The sequence below is a fragment of the Apiospora hydei genome (assembly GCF_038363865.1).
Source record: "Apiospora hydei strain CBS 114990 chromosome Unknown utg000009l_segment0_segment0, whole genome shotgun sequence".
NCBI lineage: Eukaryota > Fungi > Ascomycota > Sordariomycetes > Amphisphaeriales > Apiosporaceae > Apiospora > Apiospora hydei.
This window is the reverse complement of record NW_027117368.1, coordinates 2,601,736-2,625,176: the sequence shown is the minus strand read 5'-3', so window position 1 is coordinate 2,625,176 and position 23,441 is coordinate 2,601,736. Positions and strand designations below refer to the sequence as shown.

Genomic DNA, 23,441 nt, shown 5'->3' with positions numbered 1-23,441 from the left:
ATCACCTTTTGAACTCCTCAAGTCCCGCGATTCAGCCCTGGATTTTAGCGACGTCAACTTTTGTGTAGGTGAGTTGAGCGTTGAATGGCTCGATAGCGGCCCACCCAGCTGTGATGCACATATGTCAGCGCATCTGATACAAACCACCACTCCCCTGGACACGGTACGTGGAGCGGCAGAAAGAAGTTGTGAGATCGAAAACTTACGAATCATGGCCAGAAGATTGAAGGACCCAGAGCCGCCGTTCGGGTACGTGACGGCGACCCAGCTCTGCGGCGGCGGATAGACGTCGAGGTTCCCGTCGACCATGGTCCACGTATTCCACATGGCCTGACTGTCATCATCATCACCCCCATCGCCGGATCCCGGGCTCTTCACGGGCGGCTTCTCGATCCGGGTGATCATGCCGGGGCTCTCCTGCTCCACGTACGTCGGCTGCAGCCCCAGCACGTGGTCCTCGTGTTTGTCGGCGGGCCAGAGGTGCAGCGAGAAGTGGCTCGCGTTCTGGCTGCTGGGCTGCGCCGTCACGTAGATGGGGCCCGTGTCCTGGCCTGTGAAGATGCCGACGGTGAAGCCGTTGAAGTTGAGGGTCCTGTCGTCCACGCCGCCGCTGTGGAAGGGGAAAGGTAAAGGGTTAACGCCATCCCCATACTTCCAATTCGTCAATGGAGGGAATACTTACACAATGGCGCCTAGTTGATATACTTCGGCCGCTGCTCCATCACTGGCTTCTCTGACTACTGGGTGGGCCGATACGAAAGAAGCCGCGAAACCGAGGTAGGCGAGGCTTTTGAGCCACTTCATGGTTCTATATCTTGTGCGATGATACAATGACGTAGCAGGGTATCACAATCGCACTGAGGATCCAGACGCAGAGATATTGTATAGATGAAAGGGGGTTCTTGATTGCAGTTTAGTGGGGATGTTGCTGCGATGGGTGTGCCATGTATCTCCAGGTGAAACAAGAAGATCCAGCAGGCATTTATAGTACCGCCAATAAGCAAGGGGGGATGATATTGGTTTTCCCCTTGCGGAAGTCCGGAATGGAAAGCCACTGGGGAGATCAACCTCCATGTGACGACATGTTATGTTACCACGTATCATGATGTTTGCTGGCTTCCTGGCCCCCTCCGCCTTAATAGAATACCAAGTCTTGTCCTGCTTCTCGAATACTACCCATTGGTTCGCTCAGACTCACTCTCTTTAAGGGGTTCGCCCACTTGTACTATGGATCGGAGAACTGCGAGGCCAAGAATCTGGTCAGGCCTGGCAGTTGTGGGGAAAGAGTGGCGACCGCGTGATCGGGAAGAGAGAAAATTCGACGTGTATATTAACTATTCTATCTTCCATGCTAGTTTGCATTGCAAGTGGAAATCATGCAGATCCAGACCCCCTCCTAAACCGGAAAGTCAGGAAGGAGATCATCCGCGCAGGCTAAATACGACGTCACAACCCGCCAAGGACGATGAGCCCCAGTCGGCCGGGTATGAATCAAGGAATAGGATCATACTTTAATATAAATTAGATAGAGATGGAAACTGGCAAAAGCTCTTGGCACCGCCACGGTGTTCCCCGCCTCCGCATTGCATATCTGAGTATTGGCCGACGACACGTGGAAGCAATACCCCGAACTGGTCTTCCGGGCCGGACCTTCTTGTACGGCGACTCTCCGCCTGGGGGGTGAACTAAGTATATACAGGGAGTCCTAGTCAGTAATAGTCTGCTTATAACTTATGTCTATTGCACATCCTCGGCTCCAGTCCAAATCTGCAAGCATACACTGCATACCCCTGAGTAAGCAAATCTGGCTGCCAGATAGTTTAGGACATTTCATGACATAAGACATGGCTATAGTAGAAACTTCATTATATCTTCTGCTGCTATTATGATTCATATGGATGAAGTGGGGCAGCGGGCGGTCAAATATGTACACGATCTACCCCTTTTGACCTTTGGACGACCCAGATCGAAAAGGGATAGATCTAATATTCTCAGAGTGGGTAACGTGCAACATCGGCAGCAAATCCGGACAGCCCTAACTTTTTCTCCTTACGTCTCCATCGGGGTGTTCACAATCGTGGTCGAACCACAGTACTGCGTCACGCCGTCAAGCCCGCAGTCGTCCCCGTCCAGCTTCATGATGGGGCTGAAGCCGGCCGCGGCGTACTTGCAGTACTTGTCGAGCGCGCTCTTGCCCAGAGCCGCGGGCGAACAATTGTTACCCCACTCAGACGGGTACTCGATCTGGAAGACGGGCTTGCCGGCGTCGACAAAGGGCTGCACCGAGCCGCACCACGCCGGGTCGCTGCTACTACCCCCGCCGACGGCGCAGCCCTCGGTCACGGCGAAGTCGACGAGGCCGTCCCGGAGCAGGCCCCGGCCCGTCCCGTCCCCGAGCGCGAGCAGCTCCGGCGCGTTCTTCTGGCCCAGCAGCTTGCCCGCGGCGTGCGCGTGGTCCGCCAGCGCCCGGACGTAGCCGTAGTAGTCGGCCTCCGTCAGCGCGCGCTTGTCGCCCGTCTTGCGCCGCACCTGGCTCGGCTGCAGGTACCCGTCGATGTTGTCCGGGTCGAAGGCGTCGCAGCCGCCGGCGACGCCGGCGTCGATCCGCTTCTTCATCAGCTCGATCACGGCGCTGCTCGCGATGTCCACGTAGTGCTCGTCCTCCCACCCGGGAATCGTGCCCAGGATGTCGGTCGCGGCGAACTGCTTGATGTCGGGGTCTGTGGGGTTCAGGCCGCCGCCGTTGAAATAGCAGATGACGAATATATCGCCCACGCTTGACCTCTGAGCGGCCTAGAGGACGATGGATATTAGTTGTCTGTAAAGCCAGCAGAGGGGCGGAAACTCAGTACGTACGCGAAGTTTTGCAATGACGTTGTTGGAGGCATCGCCCTGTATGGAGTCGAACATGTCGACGTCCCAGACACGCGCATCCACTGGCGCCACCGCCTTGGACCCTGATACCTTGATAGGGTTGCTAATTTCGATTTGCCATTTCACACCGGGCTTGAAGAAGCTGGGGACATTGGGGGGCCCTCGCTACCTTTGACGCCTGGTTGGACCTTTCTCGTGCCGCATGTGTAGGAACCGCACAGCTGGCCATCACGGCTGCGAGAGAGAGTAGAGTGGGAGGCAACATAGTTTCCAAAGGGATTATAGAAACTTTGGTCAAGAAATGCGCATCAGCTCTGTTCAGCAACAAAACTCGGTTTATTTGCGAAGCGCAACAGGGCACCGGCTTGGTTTATGTAGACATTGATGAGATGGTCTAGACATATCCGTACCATTACATGTTACATATCCAACCGCGGGTGAGAAGTCAGCTTACTTCAGCATTTCATTTCAACGACCCATGGTATTGGATTGTCTCACCACTGATTCCGTCATTGCCGAGCTGAGGCCAGGGGTATTCTTCCGGACCCCAAACTGGTCGAACATGGTACGAATCCTCCGTCCGAACCCGTTCGTATCCTCAAAACACGTTGTCCCGACCTAGCCTAGTTGGTTATACAGGAGTGCAATTGCGGAGTCTCAATTTACGCGGCAGGCGGCTTACTAGAATGGCTCGAGGCCTGCTGACGATGTAGTAAGCAGGTCACGACCAGCCTTATTAGGTGACGAAGTCCACCAGAAGCCGGGGCAGCTAGTCGTCATCAAGTATAGGGCTGATCATGAACGGAGTTGGTGTTCATCTCTCCCCGGACCCTACATATCTTTGACATCTTATAAGACCCACTAGGGTATCTCGCCGATATGCTGATGGTGAAGAAGGCATCAGCCCCATGTAGTACGGCGGGTACGAAGGTGCCGTATAAAAAAGCATGTCAAGGCCTGTGTTCGAATCCCAGAATGGGAAGAAGTGCAATTCGATGCGTCTTTTTGTTCTGTCTGGGACAGGACGTGTCTAGCTTGAGGTGACTTCTCAAACAGGGACGCATAAGCGGCATGCTTTGTATAATTTTCCTTACTTTAGGTCTTGATACAGTACTATGATACATCCATGGTTATCCCGGGCATTCCGCCGGGCATGCTCATCTGCCCAGTGCTATCGAGACGGCCTCGCCTCCGATACCGCAAGCTGCCGGGATCCGGGCTAATGTCTCTGAGCATGTCCGACTCGGCACCGCTTTCTCTGCGCGTCTCGCCTTTCATATCCCGTGCAACGTCGCCTGATTTCCCTTTCGATATGCTACCCATTCCGGAAAGTCCGTCCGGGTCGTCCTCGCCACCCCTCGTGTTCTTCTTACGTGGCCATAAGCTCGGCAGAGCAATCTCCTGGAATCTCGGCTCCACCACCCGGTCATCAAACCACTTATGTAACCTGGACTCCACTAGCTGCGCAATCTTGGGGACATCCTGAAGCCGTGACCGGCTCCCCACAAGGCTGCGGATGGAGAAGTCCAAACGGTAGTCGTCCAGGAAGTTGAACGCCATCATCGTGGGTGTGCTTTGCGACGGGTTGCTGGGAATAAAGGAGATACATAACGTGCCACTGAACCGTACAACGCTGACGGCCAAGGCGACGGGCAAGACAGCAGTCAGTCGTTTCGGATAGTTTAGTAACATCTTGGTCTCGAGCGCAAGAGTGATCATGTCGCTCAAGTCGACGTCCATACGAGCTTGCAGCCGGGCGCCCTCGCGGGTGGCTCGGGAGCTGTTAGCATCGAAGCGTTTCCCAGCATTGGGCCCGGGATCCAAGCTCAGTCCGTCCTCGTCCAGTGGTATTATACGACAGTTGCTCAATATAGGGAAGTCTTCGCCCAAGGTAAGCTCCGAGACCTTGATCTCGTCCAAGAAATCGGGGCGGGACGTCCCATTCAGCGCCTTGGTCAGTGAAGTAAGTATGGCATCATCGTGCTGCGCGTCGCTTCGGAACTGGGCAATGGTCTGGGCGATGAGGACGTTGAACCAGTCTAGGGACTCAGGCTGGTGACTGTCGACGTTGTAGTATGTCTTGTGTAATATGGAACCGATCGTGAGGGTCGGCGGGTTGCGTAAAATGGCAGACTTCTTCTTATTAAGAGTCGGTTGGGGTTGCCGGGGGTTGTCGGTACGGAGGGTAAGGAGAGATCGTTTGTGTGCAAGCGTTCGCGAGCGTCGTTCTGTGGCTCGGAGCTGGGCTATTTCCTCGGGGGAGGGGGCATCCCCGAAGATGAAGAATTTAATAAAGGCGGCGATGAGAAGAACGACAGAGAGCTGGCCGACTATTAAGCCCTGGGTAAAAGACAACCTGGTAGCGAACTGTCAGTCAAGGTGATGGGGGACTTGGTAACGGATGGCGGGGTTGGCAGAATATCCACGTACGTCGGTTCCGGCCGCGTTGGGCAGACTTCAGCAGAAGCCATGACTATTACAGCCTAGAAGAGGCAATGTAATCGTTGGACACGCTGCTACGGCATCTCTATTTGCCAAAGGTCATATGAATCGGTGTGGGAGTGGGAAGAGATGGCTTCGAACTCGCTTCGACATGTTTGAGAAAGGCAAAAAAGTTGCCAGCGCAATGCGCATCGTGTACCCGTTCAATTGAATTGCTGCTATCTTATCGGCGGTTGCTACTCCGTCATAGGTACATGTAGCTGTTTGAAGGCTTATGCAAGTAGCGGAGACTTAAGCTAACCCCTGATACAGGTCGAGCACAGACCCCGATCCCTGCCACATGACGATGCAGCCAACGAACGGGCTGTGTTGTGGTGGGTGGGTGTCAAGCTGCCGCCTCAGGTAAGTCCAGCTGTCCCCATCAACACAAGGAGGCCATCCAACATCTCGACATTCCAGAAGGTGCTGGCTTTCAAATTGTACTTTTGCCATTCGTGCGACAGGTAGTCCTGAGTCTTGCTTCTCAAAACACCTGATCCTTGCGATTGTTCCGAGGCATTGCGGCGCTCACGGCTCATCAACACAAACATGGATGTCGTGCAGGCCGTCTCCGGCTACATCGCTAAGATGGTGTCGGCCGGAGACAGCGCGACCGGGGCGCCATCTGCCAAGATGAAGATTCTCCTATTGGATAAAGACACTGTGCCCATCGTCTCAACTGCCATCACCCAGTCATCGCTTCTCAATCACGAAGTCTACCTCATTGACCGCCTGGACAATGCGACTCGGGAGAAGATGCGCCATCTGAAGTGTGTATGCTTTGTTCGGCCGTCCTCAGATTCGATCCAGTTTCTTATCGACGAGTTGAGAGAGCCTAAATACGGTGAATATCATCTGTACTTCAGTAACGTCGCCAAGAAATCGGCCCTCGAAAGGCTGGCCGAGGCCGATGATCATGAAGTCGTCAAGTCCGTACAAGAGCACTTTGCAGACTTCCTCGTCATCAACCCGGACTTGTTCTCGCTCAATCTCACACTTCCACAACAGCGTATATGGAGTGGGACCCCGGATATGTGGAATACCGATGCTCTACAGAGGACCACAGAGGGCCTGTCCGCCGTGCTACTGGCTCTCAAGAAGAAGCCCTTGATCCGCTATGAGAAGAACAGCTTGCTTGCCAAGAAGCTGGCCAACGAAGTGCGCTATCACATCACCCAGGAAGAACAGCTTTTGACTTCCGGAAAGTCGATACACACCCTATCCTTTTGATCCTGGACCGACGTGAAGACCCGGCCACACCATTGTTGAACCAATGGACCTACCAAGCCATGGTTCATCACCTCCTTGGTATCAGCAACGGGCGTGTGGATCTGAGTGATGTGCCAGAGATACGGCCCGAGCTGAAGGAGATTGTCCTGTCGCAGGACCAAGACCCGTTCTTCAAGAAGAACATGTATCTCAACTTTGGTGATCTCGGCGGTAATATCAAGGACTACGTCGAGCAGTACCAGTCGAAAACCAAAAACAACGCCAACATTGAATCCATCACAGACATGAAGCGCTTCATCGAGGAGTACCCCGAGTTCCGCAAGCTGTCAGGCAACGTCAGCAAGCACGTTACATTGGTGTCCGAGTTGAGTCGCAGGGTCGGTTCCGAGAACCTGCTGGAAGTTAGCGAGGTGGAACAGAGTTTGGCATGCAACGATAACCATGCGACAGATCTCAAGGTAGGTGGAAACCGAACACCACTTATAACTGGGCAGCGGTTGCTAAAAGTGTTGTAGAATGTCCAGAGATTGATACAGAACCCTTCTGTGACTACCGATGCCAAACTTGGGCTGGTAGCCTTGTATGCTTTACGATACGAAAAGCATGCATCCAACGCTCTGGCAATGCTTGTAGACCTCCTCACGGCTGCTGGAGGTGTCTCGGCACGCCGCGCAGACATGGTTGCCAAACTCCTGGCATACCACAACTCGCTCCAGCAATCGCAAGCGGCAGGCGGTATTGCAGACATATTCGAAGGAGGTGGCATCTTTTCGGGTGCCCGAGCCATCAAAGGCTTGAAGGGCGTGGAGAATGTCTACACACAACACTCTCCACACCTGGAAACTACGCTACAGAACCTCATCAAGGGACGATTACGCGACCAACAATACCCCTTTGTGGAGGGAGGTGGCAGCACGAAAGACAAGCCCCAGGACATTGTAGTTTTCATGATTGGAGGTACAACGTACGAGGAGGCAAAGATGGTGGCAGGGATCAACGCATCTTCACCGGGCATAAGAGTCGTGCTGGGAGGAACTACAATACACAACGCGGCGACGTTCCTGGAGGAAGTAGACGATGCCGTGTCATCCTGGCCGGAGCCTCCGCCTACCACGACGGCTGGAAGGCTAAGGCGAGAACTTCAGCGGAGATGAAGAACCGGGCATTTATCATTTATAGCGATATCACCTTAAGTAATCTCAATAGAAGCCTGGAGCAACTGCATCAACGTCCTTTGGGCTTCGGACCGTTGCCTCTGTAAGTAAGCGCATGAGTGCTATGCCGGCTTCTCCACACCGCCTACCGGATTGATTGGCTAACAACCAATTGAATTACTGCCGGCAGCCAATGTTGCCTCTTCCAGAAATTTGAAGAAGGGCATGGCGATTCTCTCATGGTTCGGCGACTAGCAAACTTGAATTGTATCTTCTTTTGAGGTCATAATGCAGAAAGCATGGGCTCCCCGAGGACTAAGCAGGCCGATAAGAGTGGCCGGTCGGCGCTTTAACCAGTGCACCCGGCGCCGAACCTTTGCGACGGTAGCCCAAGATACGAGGTCCGCTACAGATCCTCCCTGTTGCAACTCATAGCGGCGTTTTGGCTGACTCTTGCTTTTTATTTACTGCAGACCTTTCGATGTCGTCGTAGTCGGTGGCGGCCATGCCGGAACCGAAGCGTGCGCCGCCGCGGCCCGATCCGGCGCCCGCACCGCCCTCATCACGCCCAAGCTCGACAACCTGGGTGTCTGCTCCTGCAACCCGAGCTTCGGCGGCATCGGCAAGGGCACGATCCTGCGCGAGATCGACGCGCTCGACGGCGTCGCGGGGCGCATCATCGACAAGGCCGGCGTCCAGTTCAAGGTCCTGAACCGTCGCAAGGGCCCCCGCCGTCTGGGGACCCCGCGCCCAGATCGACCGCGCCCTCTACCAGAAGCACATGCGCGAGGAGCTGACGTCCTATCCGAACCTGTCCATCATCACCGGGAGCGTGTCGGATATCGTGGTGGGCGAGGCGGAGATGGCGGCGGCCGGGTCGAGCGAGCACGGGGCTAAGAGCAAGATCACTGGCGTGCGCCTCGAGTCGGGCGAGGTGCTACCCACAAGCCAGATCATTATAACGACGGGGACTTTCCTCGGGGGCGAGATCCATATCGGGTTGGAAAGCTTTCCGGCTGGCCGCATGGGAGAGAAGGCCACCTTTGGACTCAGCAAATCGCTGAAAGACGCTGGGTTCCAGCTGGGTAGGTTAAAGACGGGAACGCCGCCCCGGATAGCAAAGGGAAGCATCAACTTCAAGGTTCTGGAGGAGCAACGCGGCGACGATCCGCCGCACCCCTTCAGCTATCTCAACGACAAAGTCAGCGTCGAAGACCAATTACTTTGCTGGGCGAGCTACACGAATGAGGAAACGCATGCGGTGGTACGAGCGAATCTCGACAAAACGATACACATCCGAGAGTCCGTAAAAGGACCACGGTACTGCCCGTCTCTGGAAGCAAAAGTCACTCGCTTCCCCGATAAGACGAGACACATCGTCTGGTTAGAGCCCGAAGGCTTTGACAACGACGTCATCTACCCCAATGGCTTATCCATCACAGTGCCTGCCGAGGCCCAGGAACAACTGCTGAAGACGATACCCGGTCTCGAAAACGCGAACATGCTGCAGCCGGGCTACGGCGTCGAGTACGATTACGTAGACCCGCGCAGCCTAAAGTCTACTCTAGAAACCAAGGCCATCTCCGGCCTCTTCCTCGCCGGACAGATCAACGGCACCACAGGCTATGAGGAAGCCGCCGGCCAAAGTATCATCGCCGGCATCAACGCCGGCCGCGCCTCCCAGGGCTTGCCCCCGTCAGCATCACGCGCGCCGACGGCTACATCGGCATCATGATCGACGACCTCATCACCAAGGGCGTCTCGGAGCCGTACCGCATGTTCACGAGCCGCAGCGAGTACCGCATGAGCCACCGCGCCGACAACGCCGACCTGCGCCTGACGGAGATGGGCCGGTCCTGGGGCGTCGTCACGGACCGGCGCTGGTCCGCCTACAGCGACGAGAAGTCCCAGATAGAGGAGCTCACGGCCGCGCTCCGGGCCCATGTGCTGCCACCACCGCACTGGATCGCCGCGGGCTTCAAGACGCGCAGCGACTCAAAGCCACGCAGCGCGCTCGACATCCTCCGCCTGGCGGGCGTGCAGATGTCCGACTTGGCAGAGCGCATTCCCGAGATCACGCAGCACTCGCCCCGCGTCCGGAACCGCGTGGGCATCGAGGCCGTCTACGCTCCTTATGTGGACATGCAGCGCGCCGAGCAGGCCTCTCTTTGTCAAGGACGAGGGCTGCGCCTGCCCACGGACCTCGACTACGACAGCGTCGTCGGCCTGTCCATGCACGAGAAGACGGTCCTCAACGCGACCAAGCCCGAGAGCCTGGGCCAGGCACGCCGCATCGAGGGCATGACGCCCGCGGGCTGCGTGCGGCTGCTTAGCTTCGTGAACCGGGCGGAGCGGTTCAAGGAGGTCGTCGGCGGGGAGACCCGCTGGGCGATCTGGCGCCGCTGGGGAGCGAAGTGGATACTTTGGATGCCGAGGCGAGGACGAGAGAGCTGTAGATTACGTTTATATGAGGTAGTCACCCAAAGAAGGAAGGCAGGCATGCATATAAAAGGGGTGTACAACTATAGCATTGACAGGCGTTTAGAGGCTCATGTGGAAATACTCCGAGACCTCATTTGTAAAAAATAGTACAAGAACTCATGAATCATACACACATCATTCAATGTCATATGGTATACCACCACTCCCTCCTGACACCTTTGTTTGCCCATTTCCTAGTAGATGCTTGGTTGATCGACCTGTCATGGCAGCGGTCGATCCTATTTCTTCTTCTCCTCGGGAATAATCGTGTTCGTCACAGTTCCCACCCCGTCGATCTCCAAAGTCACCGTGTCTCCAACCTCGACCTTGAACGACATGTTCTCGATGCCCGCGCCACGTGGCAGTGTTCCCGATCCGAAGAACTCTCCATCGTACAGCCGCGTGCCTCTCGACGCGTGCATGAGCGCCTCGCCCAGTGTGAACTGCCAATCCTTGGCACCCACGGCGCACTCGGCAACGACCTTTTCGTTGATCTTGACTCTGCCAGTCAACTTCTTTTTGAGGGGTAAGGAGGCTGTAGTATCAGTACCAGTACCCACCAGCAAGCAGTGCTAGAAGAAGGAGAGGAAACATACCGGCAACAAGGGCAGTACCTCATCGGCGCTCACGACCACCGAAGATATGGAGCTCGCGAAGCTCTTGCACAGCTGGGGCCCGAACCCGCTGCGCATCTCGGCCCACTGGACGTCGCGGGCGCTGAAGTCGTTGAGGACAACGAAGCCGGCAATGGCCGAGAGGGCCTCGTCGGGGTCGGCGGCGTTGTACAGCGAGCGGCCGAGGACGAAGCCGAGTTCGAGCTCGACGTCGAGGTAGCGCGTGCAGTAGCCGGGGCAGACGACGGGCACGTCCGAGGCGACGATGGACTTGTGGTTCGACTGGTAGAAGATGGGCTGCTTCCGGTAGAGGCCCGAGGGCCGGAAGGGCGGGAAGGCGGTGCCCGTCAGCAGGGTCCAGAGCCAGGCGAGCCAGGCGACGACGAAGCGCAGGAGCGAGAGGGGGAAGGGGGATTGCTGCAGCGTGAGCGCCAGGATGCCGGCGGCGGCGCCGGTGTAGTGGGCTGGGAACAGCATGAAGTCCCGGTAGGACTGCGGGGCGAAGGGGAGGTTGCGCCTCAGCGGGTCGTGGGGGTCCGGCTTGTAATGCCGGATGACCTGTCGCAGCATGACGTCTTGGATCGGGGCCGACTCGGGTTTGGTCTCGCGGTGGCCACCGGCACTTGGAATACTCATCCAGGCGCCGTGGATGCGGTGGTACTTCATGGCGGCCGGTTCTCTTCTTTCTTTTGTTTTCTCTGCCTTTTTGCTGGTTGCACAATGGGTTCAGGTGTTGAATGCAGCAAAGAAGTGATGTCAGCCGTAGTTGTTGGGTGTCGTTCTTAGTAGTGTCAGGTTGTTACTTATGTATCTAGGTATCATTCCAGTCAAAAGAGGACGGGTGAGTGGGAACCCGGAAGGAACGACTGGGTGGGACGATGCTGCGTACCGCGAAGGCGTACTACACACGCGGGGTGCTTACAAAAAGACCAGGTGGTGAAAGTCCCCAGCTTATCAGCCTGCCCGGTGGACAGATGGATATCGGGATGTTACATTATGTAGGTTGGCAGTCGGAAGTCAAAAGTGACCACATCGTGGAGCACCCAGTCTTCTGTACGTACGGACAATAAACCACCATGATTAAATATATATACATACTTAGTAACTTCCCACGGTGTACTACGTGCCTCTACTAATTTATTTATAATGCACATACTAGAGGCATCGATGGAATATGGGCCATATCATTCCGCTCACCTCGTCACCACCAACAAGCCATGTACCAATGCATCACAACCCTTAGAAATATAGCGTAACTGATATGGACTTGGTTCTTGATTGAACTAGCAATGGTCTATATATAGGTATTCACTGCCGAGACAGTCATCGGTATGCGTAATGGCCTCAAATTTGGCGGAGGACCCGGCATTTAGACAAGTTCCCGGATCTACCGTGATGGGCCATTTAGACTGTTTCAAAAGATGCATTATTCGGAGGATGGTGCCTATGCCATAAGCGTTTAATTTATACGCATATGGCCGTGATGGAGGCAGGCAAGCCATTGCTCAATTTGTGCTCGTGGACACTAAACATGATGATGCGGCAGTCAACACATAACGTACAAGAACCAGACAGCGCATTATGAGGCGAACGGGTTGATGCGGACGGGAGCGCCGACCTAGCTAGCCGCGTTTTGTTTCTTCGGCTAGAGGCGTAACCCAATTTCACGATGGTTGACACCGAGGCCGATTGACGGCCCGTGGGCTGCGAACAGTCAATTAAAGGCCCATCCTAAGAAACCTGAATTAAGTGTCGGGCCGGGGCAGAAGAGAGGCCCCCGGTTGATTAATTAATTACAACATGCCTGTCTGCCGAGATAATATTCATAATTGGGCACCCTTATCAGATTGTGATAGGAATCAACTCGCTGGGGTTCTTCGTCAGGGTTCCCAAGTTCTTCCACCAGAAGAAAGCGCCGACACAAAGTAGTGTATAATAGATGACGGACGGCAAGACGGACGGCTTGTTTGCCGAATCGCCCGGTACACTGACCGAAGGTTCGACTCGACCCCAGAATCTCGGGAAGCCCATGCAGTTGCAGAAGGCATGGACTACAAAGATAGCCAGCAGGCTGCCTGTGCGCAGATAGACAAATGTAGCATACGCACCGAACAGTGATGTGTACGTTAGCTGCAGCAAGGACCGCATTATAGCGGCCATGACTGGGACCCCGGATGGGAAATTCGAAACTCGTAGAAGTGATGCAAATGGGCCAGGCCGAAGATGACTGGTGACAGGAAGATGGTCTTGGTCACTGACGTATGGGCCAGTAACATCAGCGGTACCGAAGCAGAACGGAAGAGGACTTCTTCGGTGAATGGCCCCTGTAAAAAGTCATGTCAGATGATACCCCTTAATACCTGGGAACAAATTGTTCCAACGTACCGCAATGATGTTACGCCATGTGGTCCATTCTTTGAATAATTCGGTTACCGGTTGAAGGCTGGTCCAGTCACGCCATCCCTCGTCGACGACAAGGGCCTCATACAGTGGCCCGAGGAAGAGAATGGCCGTTAAAAGGAGGGACTTGGCCGTCCCGACCAGGCCAAGAGGCCAATAGCCCATCGAGTGCAACGCATCCGCATAGGTGGCTTGGCCCTGGGATGTGAGGATCACCAGAGTGGCGATGGAGCAGGCGACGCAAGAGAAGGACACGGAGGTAATCCGTGCCCGGATGACAGACGGGGCATCCCGCGACAGGGCCCTGGAAGGCCTAGTCACGGGAGATAGATAGAAGGGCAGAACATAGACAAGCGTGTAGATCACCTATGACGCACTCAGTACCAGCGCAACCAGTATTCTTATACTCGCCACACCAATCATGTACACACGCACACACACACACACACACACATATATATATATGCATATATGCGAGCGGCATGTTGTGGCCAGGCATTGCAGAGGTTCAACTTACAAGCAGTGCGGCCGCGGTGCCTGTGGTGATGGGCGGCGGTTTGGCTGCACGAAGGTCAGTACAAACAACGCAAACATACAGGCGCACAGGGATGGACTTGCGCTCCTCATGGTGACCCAAGTACTTGGACATAATATTGGCGATGGACGGCATTGCAGTCGCTAGCTGGTGCTAGTAAACAATGAATAATGCAATGCAATGCAAGCTCCGAGACCTGTCCGTGTCGACGACAGTCCGTGTGTGGGTGTTGACTGAACTGTGCCGGTTGACAAGAGAGACAAAACAAACAATCTACATGTGGCAGTGTCAATATCGGGACGTTGTTGCGAGATGATTGATCCATCGACATTCCAGCACTCTGGACCTGGGGCCGACAGCGACTTTACCTTTCAGCCCCCGGGATTCCCGCGCATAAGCTGCTTGTGGGGGAAAAGCTGGTGCTAGATGCTAGATGCTAGATGCTAGATACTGGATACTGCAGGTTGAGCCGTCCGCCGAGATCCGGCGATCGTTTGAGTAGAGTTTGCGTGTCTATGTACTAGTCCTGTAGTGAGTGTAGTTCGTCGAGTTAGCAAGCCAGGCGTTGAGATCCAGGTGCGCCCGACAGCTGCTAGGTGCCAAATGCCAGGTGTCAGCAGGGTAGAGACGGGACGAACTTGGAAGCCGAATTGGGGGCCGAAAGCAGACATGGAATCGGCGGACGTTGAAAAAGCGTGGACAATTGCAAGGGGCATGCCAGGTTGCCAGGTTGCGGTGCAGGGCCACCCCTTCAACCCGAACCAGAAAGAGGGCCCGGCGTGGTTGAAACGTGACAATCATTCAACCCATCACCAAATCCGGTTATTGCGCAAGAATAGCACCGGGGCCACGATCAGAAGGCGGTAGGAGCGTCTCGATTCGGATTCCCATAAGCGCGGGACCGCGCGACGTGTCGTTTTGCGTGTGGTAATGTCCATGGGTCCCTCCTGCTCTGGCCTCCCAGGCTCCTTGGTTACTGGGTTACAATGCAATCTGGAGGAACCATCGGGCCCTTGGCCCTCCAAAAGTCCCACCGCCGCAACCCGCAACCCACGAGCGGCACGCCCACGTTGTTTTTCGATGGTGACAGATACTAGCAGTGAGAAAAGAAACTTTTCAAGACAGAGCTCATGCAACGAAAGCATAGCGGCAGATCACCATGGATACAGCATCAATGCGCGGGCATCAATATATTTCATGCCCGACAGCTCCATTGGATCGAATCGAGTATTCAAGGTAACATTTGCTGCCTACGATACACCTGATGGGATCGAGTTGGTGTGTGCATGTAACACTGCTTTTGGTGGCTGTTACGAGGCTGCATTGACAGATGGCTGGGGGTAATTAATTTGATCTGACAAGCCTCCTGCCACCCAATCCCGACATCAAACTGTGTAGGTTAACTCCCCAGACCCAAGTATCTGCACAATGTGTCTGCCCTACAATTTTGATGTGACGTTGTGTATCGCCGAGATCATCCATTGAAAGGACGGGATTGGCCAGCCACGAGCCAGCCCAGCTGGGAACTTAGCACATGTCTCGCCCTTCAAAGTTTGGTACGAACCGCCCGCCGCATGAACCATCAGATGAACACGAAAGATGCGCGCCTAGGCTAAAGAATGCGACCTTCTGTACAACGGAGTGCCGCGTCAAAAGGGCCTTGGAAGTCCAAGTTGGAGGGAAGCCTTAATTAAAGACCGCCAACGTATCCCGTGTGCTAGAATCCGCTCAGCCCCCGGCGGCCCCTCAGCGATCTATGGAGACCATTCAAATGTCCCGATGCTGAGAGGCCAGGGAGCCAGGGAAGAAGAAAAGCACTCCCGCGCTCTCATTTCTGCCCGCACCACTAGAATGCCTGCTCCCCATAGAATGGATGATGCAAAGTTCGGAGAGACGAGGCCCTTGAGGCAAGGATTGTGATTATCAATTGATGTATCAACGATTGCGCCTACCTACAAACACTCCCACACCGCCGTCTTTGTTGGAACGCCCGTCCAAATCTTTTAAGGTCTTGTCACCCTAGGTGATTACCCCTGAGCGATCATTTGGCGGTCTGTTAAAGTTAACGGGGCCAATCTGGCGTCAGGTTGGCACTTGCTGCGTTGCTTTGACGAACTCTATCTCGGTACCCATAGCAATAGGAAACCGAGCCGAACACAGCCGATTATTGTTGTTGTCCTTTCTGACCATCATAGTGATGTGTCACTGGCCGCTTCAATTGACGGGCTCGCGATCAAGGAGGGTAGGCCGCAGCTAGGTGAGGTCAGCCAGTACCGACCTAAGGAGGTAGTGAGACACAGGCAGAGGTCGCCAACGGCCATTAGGGTCGAATGGCTCTGGCTCGCTGGACCTGCCGTCCAACGTTTTCGGTTTTCACTGCTCTTAGCTGCATACCACGCTGCGTACGCCAGGCACGCTACTGCGCAGCTGCGCGTCCAGAACCAGTCGTCTGGACAATTGTTGTCCTCTTCCACGCGCTTTGACGCTGTCATTCTCATTTTACCTACATACAAACATGCAGCAGACCTGCATGCTCAAGCGCGGCCGAGGTGGATGCTCGCCAGTATTCGGCCTCTGAACAACCAGAATATCGCCAATCGGTGGGCCAGAGGCTTGCTGGCACCGCTCGCCATCGGGCTTCTAATGCAGCCAAAGCCGTCCGACTGGTTACAGCCATTCATTTCTGAAAGCTACAGCAGCAGCAGCAGCAGCAGCCGGTGCACTTTTTTTGGCCTTCCAAGAAACTCCTGCCTAGACGAATCGCCCCCTATCAATGCTATGCAACCTATCTTGCTTGTCTGTCTGTTTCGAGTACATACTACCTACCTACCTACTGTAATACAACACATCATCATCAGTGCGCCAAGGACCGCAACCCCCCGACCCATTGGATCTCAGCCTCTTTCTGCAAGCCCGTCTTGTAGAGGCGCGTGGGTCTGCGCTACTTTCCGGATCGAGGCCAGAGTACGACCGCAATCAGCGAGGCACCACCACGACCCGACCACCCTGCCACCGAGACCAGCAGTACCTGTCCTCCACCCCTGCTCGCTAGGGCAACTAGTCATTGCCGTGCTAGAATCTTTTAGGCTTCTCGATACAACCATGCCGCTCCGTTAGCTCGCATGGCTTGACAGGCGCCGGCTCGCTGGGCTCTACTTGATCCTGGGCCAATCGCCAAAGAGAGCTACCGTGCAGCCGATTCAAGTAGGCATTCCCTCCCACATCCCACGGTCTGACCACTCTCCTGATGTCTTTTCCTCCCGCTTAGTCGCCTGTCTGTCTCGCTCGCTCGCTGCACAGTCGCAAGCAAGTAGGTGGATGTTTGTGGTCGCCAGCAGCATAGCATAGCAAAGCATAGCAGCGGCAGTCTCTCGCTCTTTACCCAACTCAGTCATTCATTTATTCGTCCACCTACCTCATACACTTAGCCCGTCACTTGGGCCGGGAAAGTATATCTCGGGTCATGCGGTCGAGGCCCAGCCAACCTTGTCTCTCGCTCTTTGTATAGCAGCTATAATACTTTTGCTGCCCTCGCTCCCTCCAGTCCCAAAGGACTCTTTTATTTCGTTTCGCTCTTTCTTGGCTTTATTCGCTCTCTCTCTTTTTTTCTTGCGCCCGGTCTCTTTGTCGAGACCATTCCCTGATATACGCCCTAATCTTGACGAGCCTCAAACCGAGTTTTCCTTGCAAGTGGGCACCACACCGGCCGTCGCAAGGAACAAACCGTCCGCCATTTTGAACCGCCTCAAAAACGGGTTATTACGCCATTTCATGTTTTGCGATCGATTGGAATCACAGGCCGCCCTTCCGGATCGACATGGACTTAGGGGTCATGACATTTTTATAGCTGTGGATTACTCAAGACAACCATTGTGCCGGATTGCTAAACCTACGGGCCCGGCCCGCCGCAGACGATGTCCCCTCCGACATCGTCGTCGTCCTCGTCGTCCCAATCGCCAAGACGACCGTTGCACGAGAGGTCGAAGTCGGATAGCAACAAGCTGCCCGGCATCCGACTCGTGCCATACTCGCCACCAAGACTTTCGCATGGGGAAGGCGAGCCCAGCAGCTCCCACGGAACGTCGTCCACAGCCGGGGCGGACAGCAGCAGCTATGAGTACCACACGACCAGCGACGAAGGGTCATCCAGCCCGACAATCAGAGAAGGCCGAAAAGGATCGTTGCCCTTCATCATTGGCACGGGCTCCGCTCTGCCATCGCCTACCTCCTCGACTGCTTCATTGGTCAGGGCCAAGGGCAAAGGCGTTTCAGGACCGAAACTTGGCTCTGACTTGTCCGGTGCTCCAACCCCACAGCACCCTGTCAATAGCAGGGCTTCCTATGGAAGCAATAACAGCCGCCTTAATCCCCCATCAGACACCTCTGAATATGGTGACCCAGCCACGCCGACTCAGAAGTTTGTTCGTTCCAAAGCGGACAGATTCATTAACGTGCACGAAGATAAGACTTTCTCAATCGTCTTGAAACCCACTGGCATCCGGCAACCTCGGGATCAGGGTAGCAGCAGTCAAGCGACCAGCTTCAAATCCCCGCCCCTGTCGTATGCCTCGACTCTCAGCAGCGCGCATGAACGCATCTCTTTCGACACGACAACAGTCGATCATCCGAGCTCTCCACCTAGCTCAGTCGCGGACGTGAATCTGTCGCCTTACACGCCTTACGCTCCCGGATTCGCGTCATACACGCCTGGCTCTACGAAATTCAATGACCGCATTGAGGAGGAAGTAGACCCAATCACATCTTCGCCTAATTACCGCATGGTCGGAGGCCTTCGGAAGGTCCGCAAAACCGACTCTTTTTAGACAGGAGGACAACAACAACGACAACGACGACGACGAGGAAGACGACGAGGACGAGCTCCCTCAGCCTCGATTGCCATCACTCCCAGAGGTACCCTCGTCGCCGCCGCGATTACCGTCCCCATTAGCCGAGAAACCCTCTTTCAGCTCGGTGTCTTCTGGGCAGACAGATTCGTCTTTGGAGGAACTCGATAATTTCGAGATCTTGGGTCGAAGTTCGCCGCCTTTACCTCGCTCCAATAATCTCGAGTCAACGCCCTCGCCCGATTTACCTTACTCCGAAAATTTCAACGCAACACCGTCAAGTAACCCCAATTACCAAGTTCTAGGCGAGTCCTCGCCCTCGCAGCCATTCGCTTCATCACCAGGTCCTGGCTTTTCGAATACCCCCGCCAGTCAGAACTACGTTGTCCACGGAGAACCATCGTCCTCATCGCTCGGTACATCGTCACGGGAACCGCGACCGCAAACGTCCGACGACAGCTTAGTGCTAAGGGGAAAGTACTCACAGGAGAGCCTTGTCATACCACCACTCATACCACGCAAGCAGCCCTCTGGAGAGAGACTTGGCTACCACAAGCAGAAGTCGAGCCGCTCTCTGCGCCGCGCGAATTCATTCTCATCACTGTCGAGCATAATTACAGAAGGATCTGCTTCGATCTTCTTTGCCCAGACAGCTAACATTATTCGCTTGGGCGCTACGCCTGCGATAACTGCGTTCCACCCGCCACAGCGGGCCAAACAGCAGCATCATTCATGGGCAGGGCCGTCAAGTATCGTCGCGCAACGACCACGTATGGAGGCGCATCCGCATCAATGGAGTTCCCAGTTATCCACGGTCGCGTCCGAAGACGAGACAAGTGACCGAGCATCTCGTCCACTTTCCTCGCTCTCCGGTCCCGATTATCGCATGAGCCAGGGAAGCAGGCATAGCCGTCAAATGCTCAGCATCTCGTCATCTCTCGCCTTTGCCGAGGAACCCCCGGTCGGATCCTCTCGTTCCAATCTCAGCTCAGCCTCAGGTTCGGAGTCTCGCGGCTCCCTGGTGAGCCCGGGTATCGCGAGTCCCAGTTCTGCCTATATGCGCGGGGGCGGGACAATGTGTCACAGCCGATTCGTGTGGTCCGAGATGTTGACGAAGATGGCGATGGTATTACGGACCTGCGCGACCTTGTGCACAAGAACTCCAGCCGCCTTCTCTCCTCGAAGTCCTCGGACGGAGATCTCTATTCATCTTCCAGCTCGGGTCGCCGCCCGAAGTCGCGTACCGGAAGTTTTACCTCGACGCTCCCGGTATGGGCAAAGTAAGTTTCCGCATTTCTCGAGTCCAAAATCGACCCCGCAAACTAATTTGTCTCAGAGTTTATTATGGAAGCGGCGAACGGCGGTGGGCTGCTGCCCCGTCCATGCGATCGTATTCGGACGACAGCCGACCCGGAAGCGCCGCCATGCCTTCCGGATCGCCATCGGTTGACCCTTTTCCGCCCAACGTCTTCAGTCCTCGCAGACGCCCGAGAGAGATCCAACCCAACAACGGGCGTCCGGCATCTATCGAAATTGACCCAATGGACCCTTCCAACTCTTCTGGATTTATACCCATACCCAGACGCCTCCGGAAAATGTCATCGAGTATCTGGTCTCCTCACCTACAGATAGATCGCAGGGCTAGCCGCTTCAGTATCTGGGCACCTCCATCGACGACTTGGTCGAAAGACAAGGGAAGCTGGGCAGGCGCAACATGCAAATCGTGATGTTTGCTCTTGGTTGGATTTTCCCCTTCGCCTGGATGATTGCCGCAGTCCTACCGCTGCCGCACAAACCGTTGCCTCAGATGACGATGGCGGACCATCACAGCACAGCCGAGCTCGGCGGCCAAATCAGCACTCCCGACATATTCAGCGGACGAGTCGATCCGGCGGAAGATGCGAACTACCAGAGCGCACGGTGGTGGAGAAATGTCAACCGTCTCATGTGTGTCGTTGGACTTCTTATCATTGGCGCCATCGTTGCCCTGATTATCATCGGTACGCGTGAAAACTGGTGAAAACGAGGACATCAGTGTCGTTCTTCTCTCGGTCGCCGCAAGCAACACTCTCAGTCTCCTTATTTCGGCAATCATGACAACGATTTATGAGCTAGATGGTTTCCAACCTAGATTTCTCAGTTTCATGATACGACGATACTCACCCCGGGCATAACCACTATCTTTCTATCTTATCTACCAACCTCGTACCACCAGCCATCTCTGGCGCAGGCCGCGCCCTACGATATACCATTCTTACACTTTTGCGAATTCTGTACACTATTTGTTTTCCACCTGCTTTCGATATGCATAGCAACATCTGCATTGTATCATTCTTTTGTATTTTTTACTTTGCCTTTTTTTTCATTTCATTGTTTCCGTCCGAGGGAAAAAGGACGTGAACGACCGGAAAGCGAACCGGAGGAAACCCGCTCTATAGATACCCATGCGGTGCGCTCGGAGTTTCTGGCGTCCTGAAAGAGAAGATGAGAGAAGAGGAAAAACACAGCACTTGCGACGCACGGCGGCCTGATAGACTGGTTGCCGGTTGCTCAATGTCTAATGACGACGTATCAGGAACCCTTTTGGAAGAGGGTACAAAAAGGAGGTAGACGGAAGGACTCGTCAGATTGTCCGCAGAACAACGATCAGACGAAACAGAGTCGGGACACTCGAGCAACGATAAGACCCGACTGAGTCAATGGAGCGGAGATGAGAAGAAAAAGGGAAAAGAAGGGGAGGGAAGGAGGGGAGCGCTGGTGGTCCTCTTTCACGAATGATATGCGGCGCTTCAGGGCAATTAGATATTCACGAAGCGATACGTGCGATATAGCACATATATACACGCCGTCGCTGGCGATAGATAGTTGAGATACGCCGCCACGAACTTATGAACAATAATTTCTGACCACCAGCGTCCGAAGCGAGCCCGTGACCATTTCGAACCTCATGTCTATTTACATGGATGTATATGCCTGTTTGCGGAAGCCAAGTAGGTCGTGAAGAAGGGCGATGCGCCCCTGCCCTATGACTGGGAGCGACGCCACTTATATGTATATGCGGTAGCCTTATGCCCCGGGGCAGAGGAGAACTATATGATCTCCGCAAGCTGCATATGTGAAGTCAATAAGCTGGGGAAATCATCCACCCCAGACTGGCGACAGGCCTGTTTGCATGAACGTCAAGATGCTCGATCCTTGATCTCGGGAGCTGTGGCGGCTCGGGATGCATAAAGATCGATTGGGGGCGGGGACCAATCAGATGCCCGTCGCATGGGGGTTGGGGGCTTTGCTCGGTGCTAAGCTTTTGGAGAGTCGCCCCTGTCCTTGTCGTAACTCCGAGCATGTTCATCCGAAGGATAAACGGCAAACGCCCGTCCGTCGTACAAAGAACAACCACGGATTCGGTCTCCGAGACTTTGGCTGGTCTTAAATGACGGCACAGGTAGGACAGTCACAGACTGGAAGGATGAGTATAAATAAATCTTATATGTTGCGCTCTTATACTACCTTTCTGAGATACTGCAGACACAGACACATATTCATACAATACGAGCAGCATCAATCATCCGAGTGAGCTCTCTTTCAGACTACCTACCTGACTGTATTCGTCCGCTCAAAGCCATATATATACCCCGATACTTAAACATATCGATGTCCTTCCTCGCCTCCAGGAACAAAATCATGGAGTCCCTCAAGACCCTCCCGGTCGAACATCCTTACCTCTCGGCGGCCTTTACCGTGGCCGCCCCGCTACTAGCCTTCCTCTACGCCGACTACCGCGCCTACGTCGCCATGGGCCCGCACGGCCTCCCGGACAACCTCCAGGGTACATCACGCAGCTGAAGATGCGCCAGATGTCTCGGCGCGACACAACGGTCCCGGCACCCTACGACGACGCCAATGGAAAGACCAAGGCTACGGGAAAGATCCGTCCTGGGTCAGGGGAGACGCTGGAGCGTGCCCAGCGTTCGTTTCTGCTCCCAGCTTCTCCTTCTTCTTCGCCGTCGAGAGGCGCCAGCACCGACAGCAGCAAGTGGGAGCTGACGGCCCGCCCCACGGACGAAGGCGAAGGCAAGAGGCCTCGGCTCAGTCACTTCGTCGCCCCGCAGCGCCAGCTCGAGGGCTGCGCCACCGCGGCCATGAAGCGCGACATGAACTTGTTCCTGGACGCCCTGGCCGCGGCCAACGGCGAGGCGCTGCTGCGGGGCCTCTCACGGCTCGAGGGGACGGTGCCGGCGGTGCAGGCGGCCGAGGGGAAAGCCGCCGCCGCCGTGACCAAGGAGACGCGCGGGGAGATCCTTCACGTGCACCCGGCCGACGGCAGCACGCACATGGTGCTCAGCCTGGCCGACTCGCGGCACGTCATCGAGACGGGCTGGGGCGAGAGGCACCGGTTGAGCGGCGGGGGTTCTTGCCTTGGGGGTACACGCTTGGTGAGTCTTTTGACCTTGTGGATTACCTTCTTCTCCCCACCAAAAGGAAATCATTCTTCCTCTTCCTCTTTCTCTTTTTGCTGACAAGTACACACTTGAAAACAGTCTACGCGCCGAGAGATGAACATGACCTTGCTGTTTGGAAGAAGCTCGCGGTTGCGGCGATGCGGTACTGTGCTGCTGAGGTTGGGGAGATTCGGGTGCCTGGCAGTTGCTGTTGAGGTAGCTTGGATCACGTTATGAAAAAGGAACAGGGAGAATGGTATCTTAATTATAGGACGTAATGCAGCATGGTAATAATAGGGATATAGACCTCGGGGTCTAATACGTTTCTCAGTACGGGCTGTACTTGACTCCCCAAGGTCTAGGTCGAGGTCTAGGCATCAATGGCAAGG

At 55.1% G+C, this 23,441-nt stretch overlaps 8 protein-coding genes across 8 annotated transcripts; 4 read left to right on the top strand and 4 right to left on the bottom strand.

The window, feature by feature from the left end:
• Nucleotides 1-31: 31 nt before the first annotated feature.
• PG997_012592 (uncharacterized protein) lies at nt 32-804 on the bottom strand (the record flags this gene model as incomplete). Its single annotated transcript, XM_066816906.1, has 3 exons — nt 32-108; nt 207-610; nt 683-804. 3 exons carry the CDS (start codon nt 802-804, stop codon nt 32-34), a joined length of 603 nt encoding a protein of 200 aa, XP_066662598.1.
• Nucleotides 805-2,049: 1,245 nt separating this feature from the next.
• On the bottom strand, nt 2,050-3,438 carry PG997_012591 (uncharacterized protein; the record flags this gene model as incomplete). The annotated part of the gene is made up of 3 exons (XM_066816905.1): nt 2,050-2,793; nt 2,857-3,039; nt 3,373-3,438. The coding sequence occupies 3 exons, from the start codon at nt 3,436-3,438 to the stop codon at nt 2,050-2,052; spliced, it is 993 nt and encodes a 330-aa protein (XP_066662597.1).
• A 549-nt stretch (nt 3,439-3,987) lies between these two features.
• PG997_012590 (Maintenance of mitochondrial morphology protein 1) lies at nt 3,988-5,345 on the bottom strand (the record flags this gene model as incomplete). Its single annotated transcript, XM_066816904.1, has 2 exons — nt 3,988-5,230; nt 5,305-5,345. The coding sequence occupies 2 exons, from the start codon at nt 5,343-5,345 to the stop codon at nt 3,988-3,990; spliced, it is 1,284 nt and encodes a 427-aa protein (XP_066662596.1).
• Nucleotides 5,346-5,904: 559 nt separating this feature from the next.
• On the top strand, nt 5,905-6,585 carry PG997_012589 (uncharacterized protein; the record flags this gene model as incomplete). The annotated part of the gene is made up of 1 exon (XM_066816903.1): nt 5,905-6,585. One exon carries the CDS (start codon nt 5,905-5,907, stop codon nt 6,583-6,585), a length of 681 nt encoding a protein of 226 aa, XP_066662595.1.
• A 59-nt stretch (nt 6,586-6,644) lies between these two features.
• Nucleotides 6,645-11,588, top strand: PG997_012588 (tRNA uridine 5-carboxymethylaminomethyl modification enzyme; the record flags this gene model as incomplete). The annotated part of the gene is made up of 8 exons (XM_066816902.1): nt 6,645-7,043; nt 7,101-7,669; nt 8,213-8,444; nt 8,494-9,385; nt 9,424-10,153; nt 10,501-10,746; nt 10,861-11,491; nt 11,565-11,588. 8 exons carry the CDS (start codon nt 6,645-6,647, stop codon nt 11,586-11,588), a joined length of 3,723 nt encoding a protein of 1,240 aa, XP_066662594.1.
• Nucleotides 11,589-12,676: 1,088 nt separating this feature from the next.
• On the bottom strand, nt 12,677-13,904 carry PG997_012587 (uncharacterized protein; the record flags this gene model as incomplete). The annotated part of the gene is made up of 4 exons (XM_066816901.1): nt 12,677-12,905; nt 13,094-13,158; nt 13,220-13,600; nt 13,752-13,904. 4 exons carry the CDS (start codon nt 13,902-13,904, stop codon nt 12,677-12,679), a joined length of 828 nt encoding a protein of 275 aa, XP_066662593.1.
• A 3,779-nt stretch (nt 13,905-17,683) lies between these two features.
• Nucleotides 17,684-20,633, top strand: PG997_012586 (uncharacterized protein; the record flags this gene model as incomplete). Its single annotated transcript, XM_066816900.1, has 6 exons — nt 17,684-18,550; nt 18,597-19,634; nt 19,700-19,893; nt 19,950-20,128; nt 20,196-20,218; nt 20,268-20,633. 6 exons carry the CDS (start codon nt 17,684-17,686, stop codon nt 20,631-20,633), a joined length of 2,667 nt encoding a protein of 888 aa, XP_066662592.1.
• Nucleotides 20,634-22,294: 1,661 nt separating this feature from the next.
• Nucleotides 22,295-23,267, top strand: PG997_012585 (uncharacterized protein; the record flags this gene model as incomplete). The annotated part of the gene is made up of 3 exons (XM_066816899.1): nt 22,295-22,399; nt 22,453-23,020; nt 23,152-23,267. The coding sequence occupies 3 exons, from the start codon at nt 22,295-22,297 to the stop codon at nt 23,265-23,267; spliced, it is 789 nt and encodes a 262-aa protein (XP_066662591.1).
• Between the last annotated feature and the right edge of the window lie 174 nt (nt 23,268-23,441).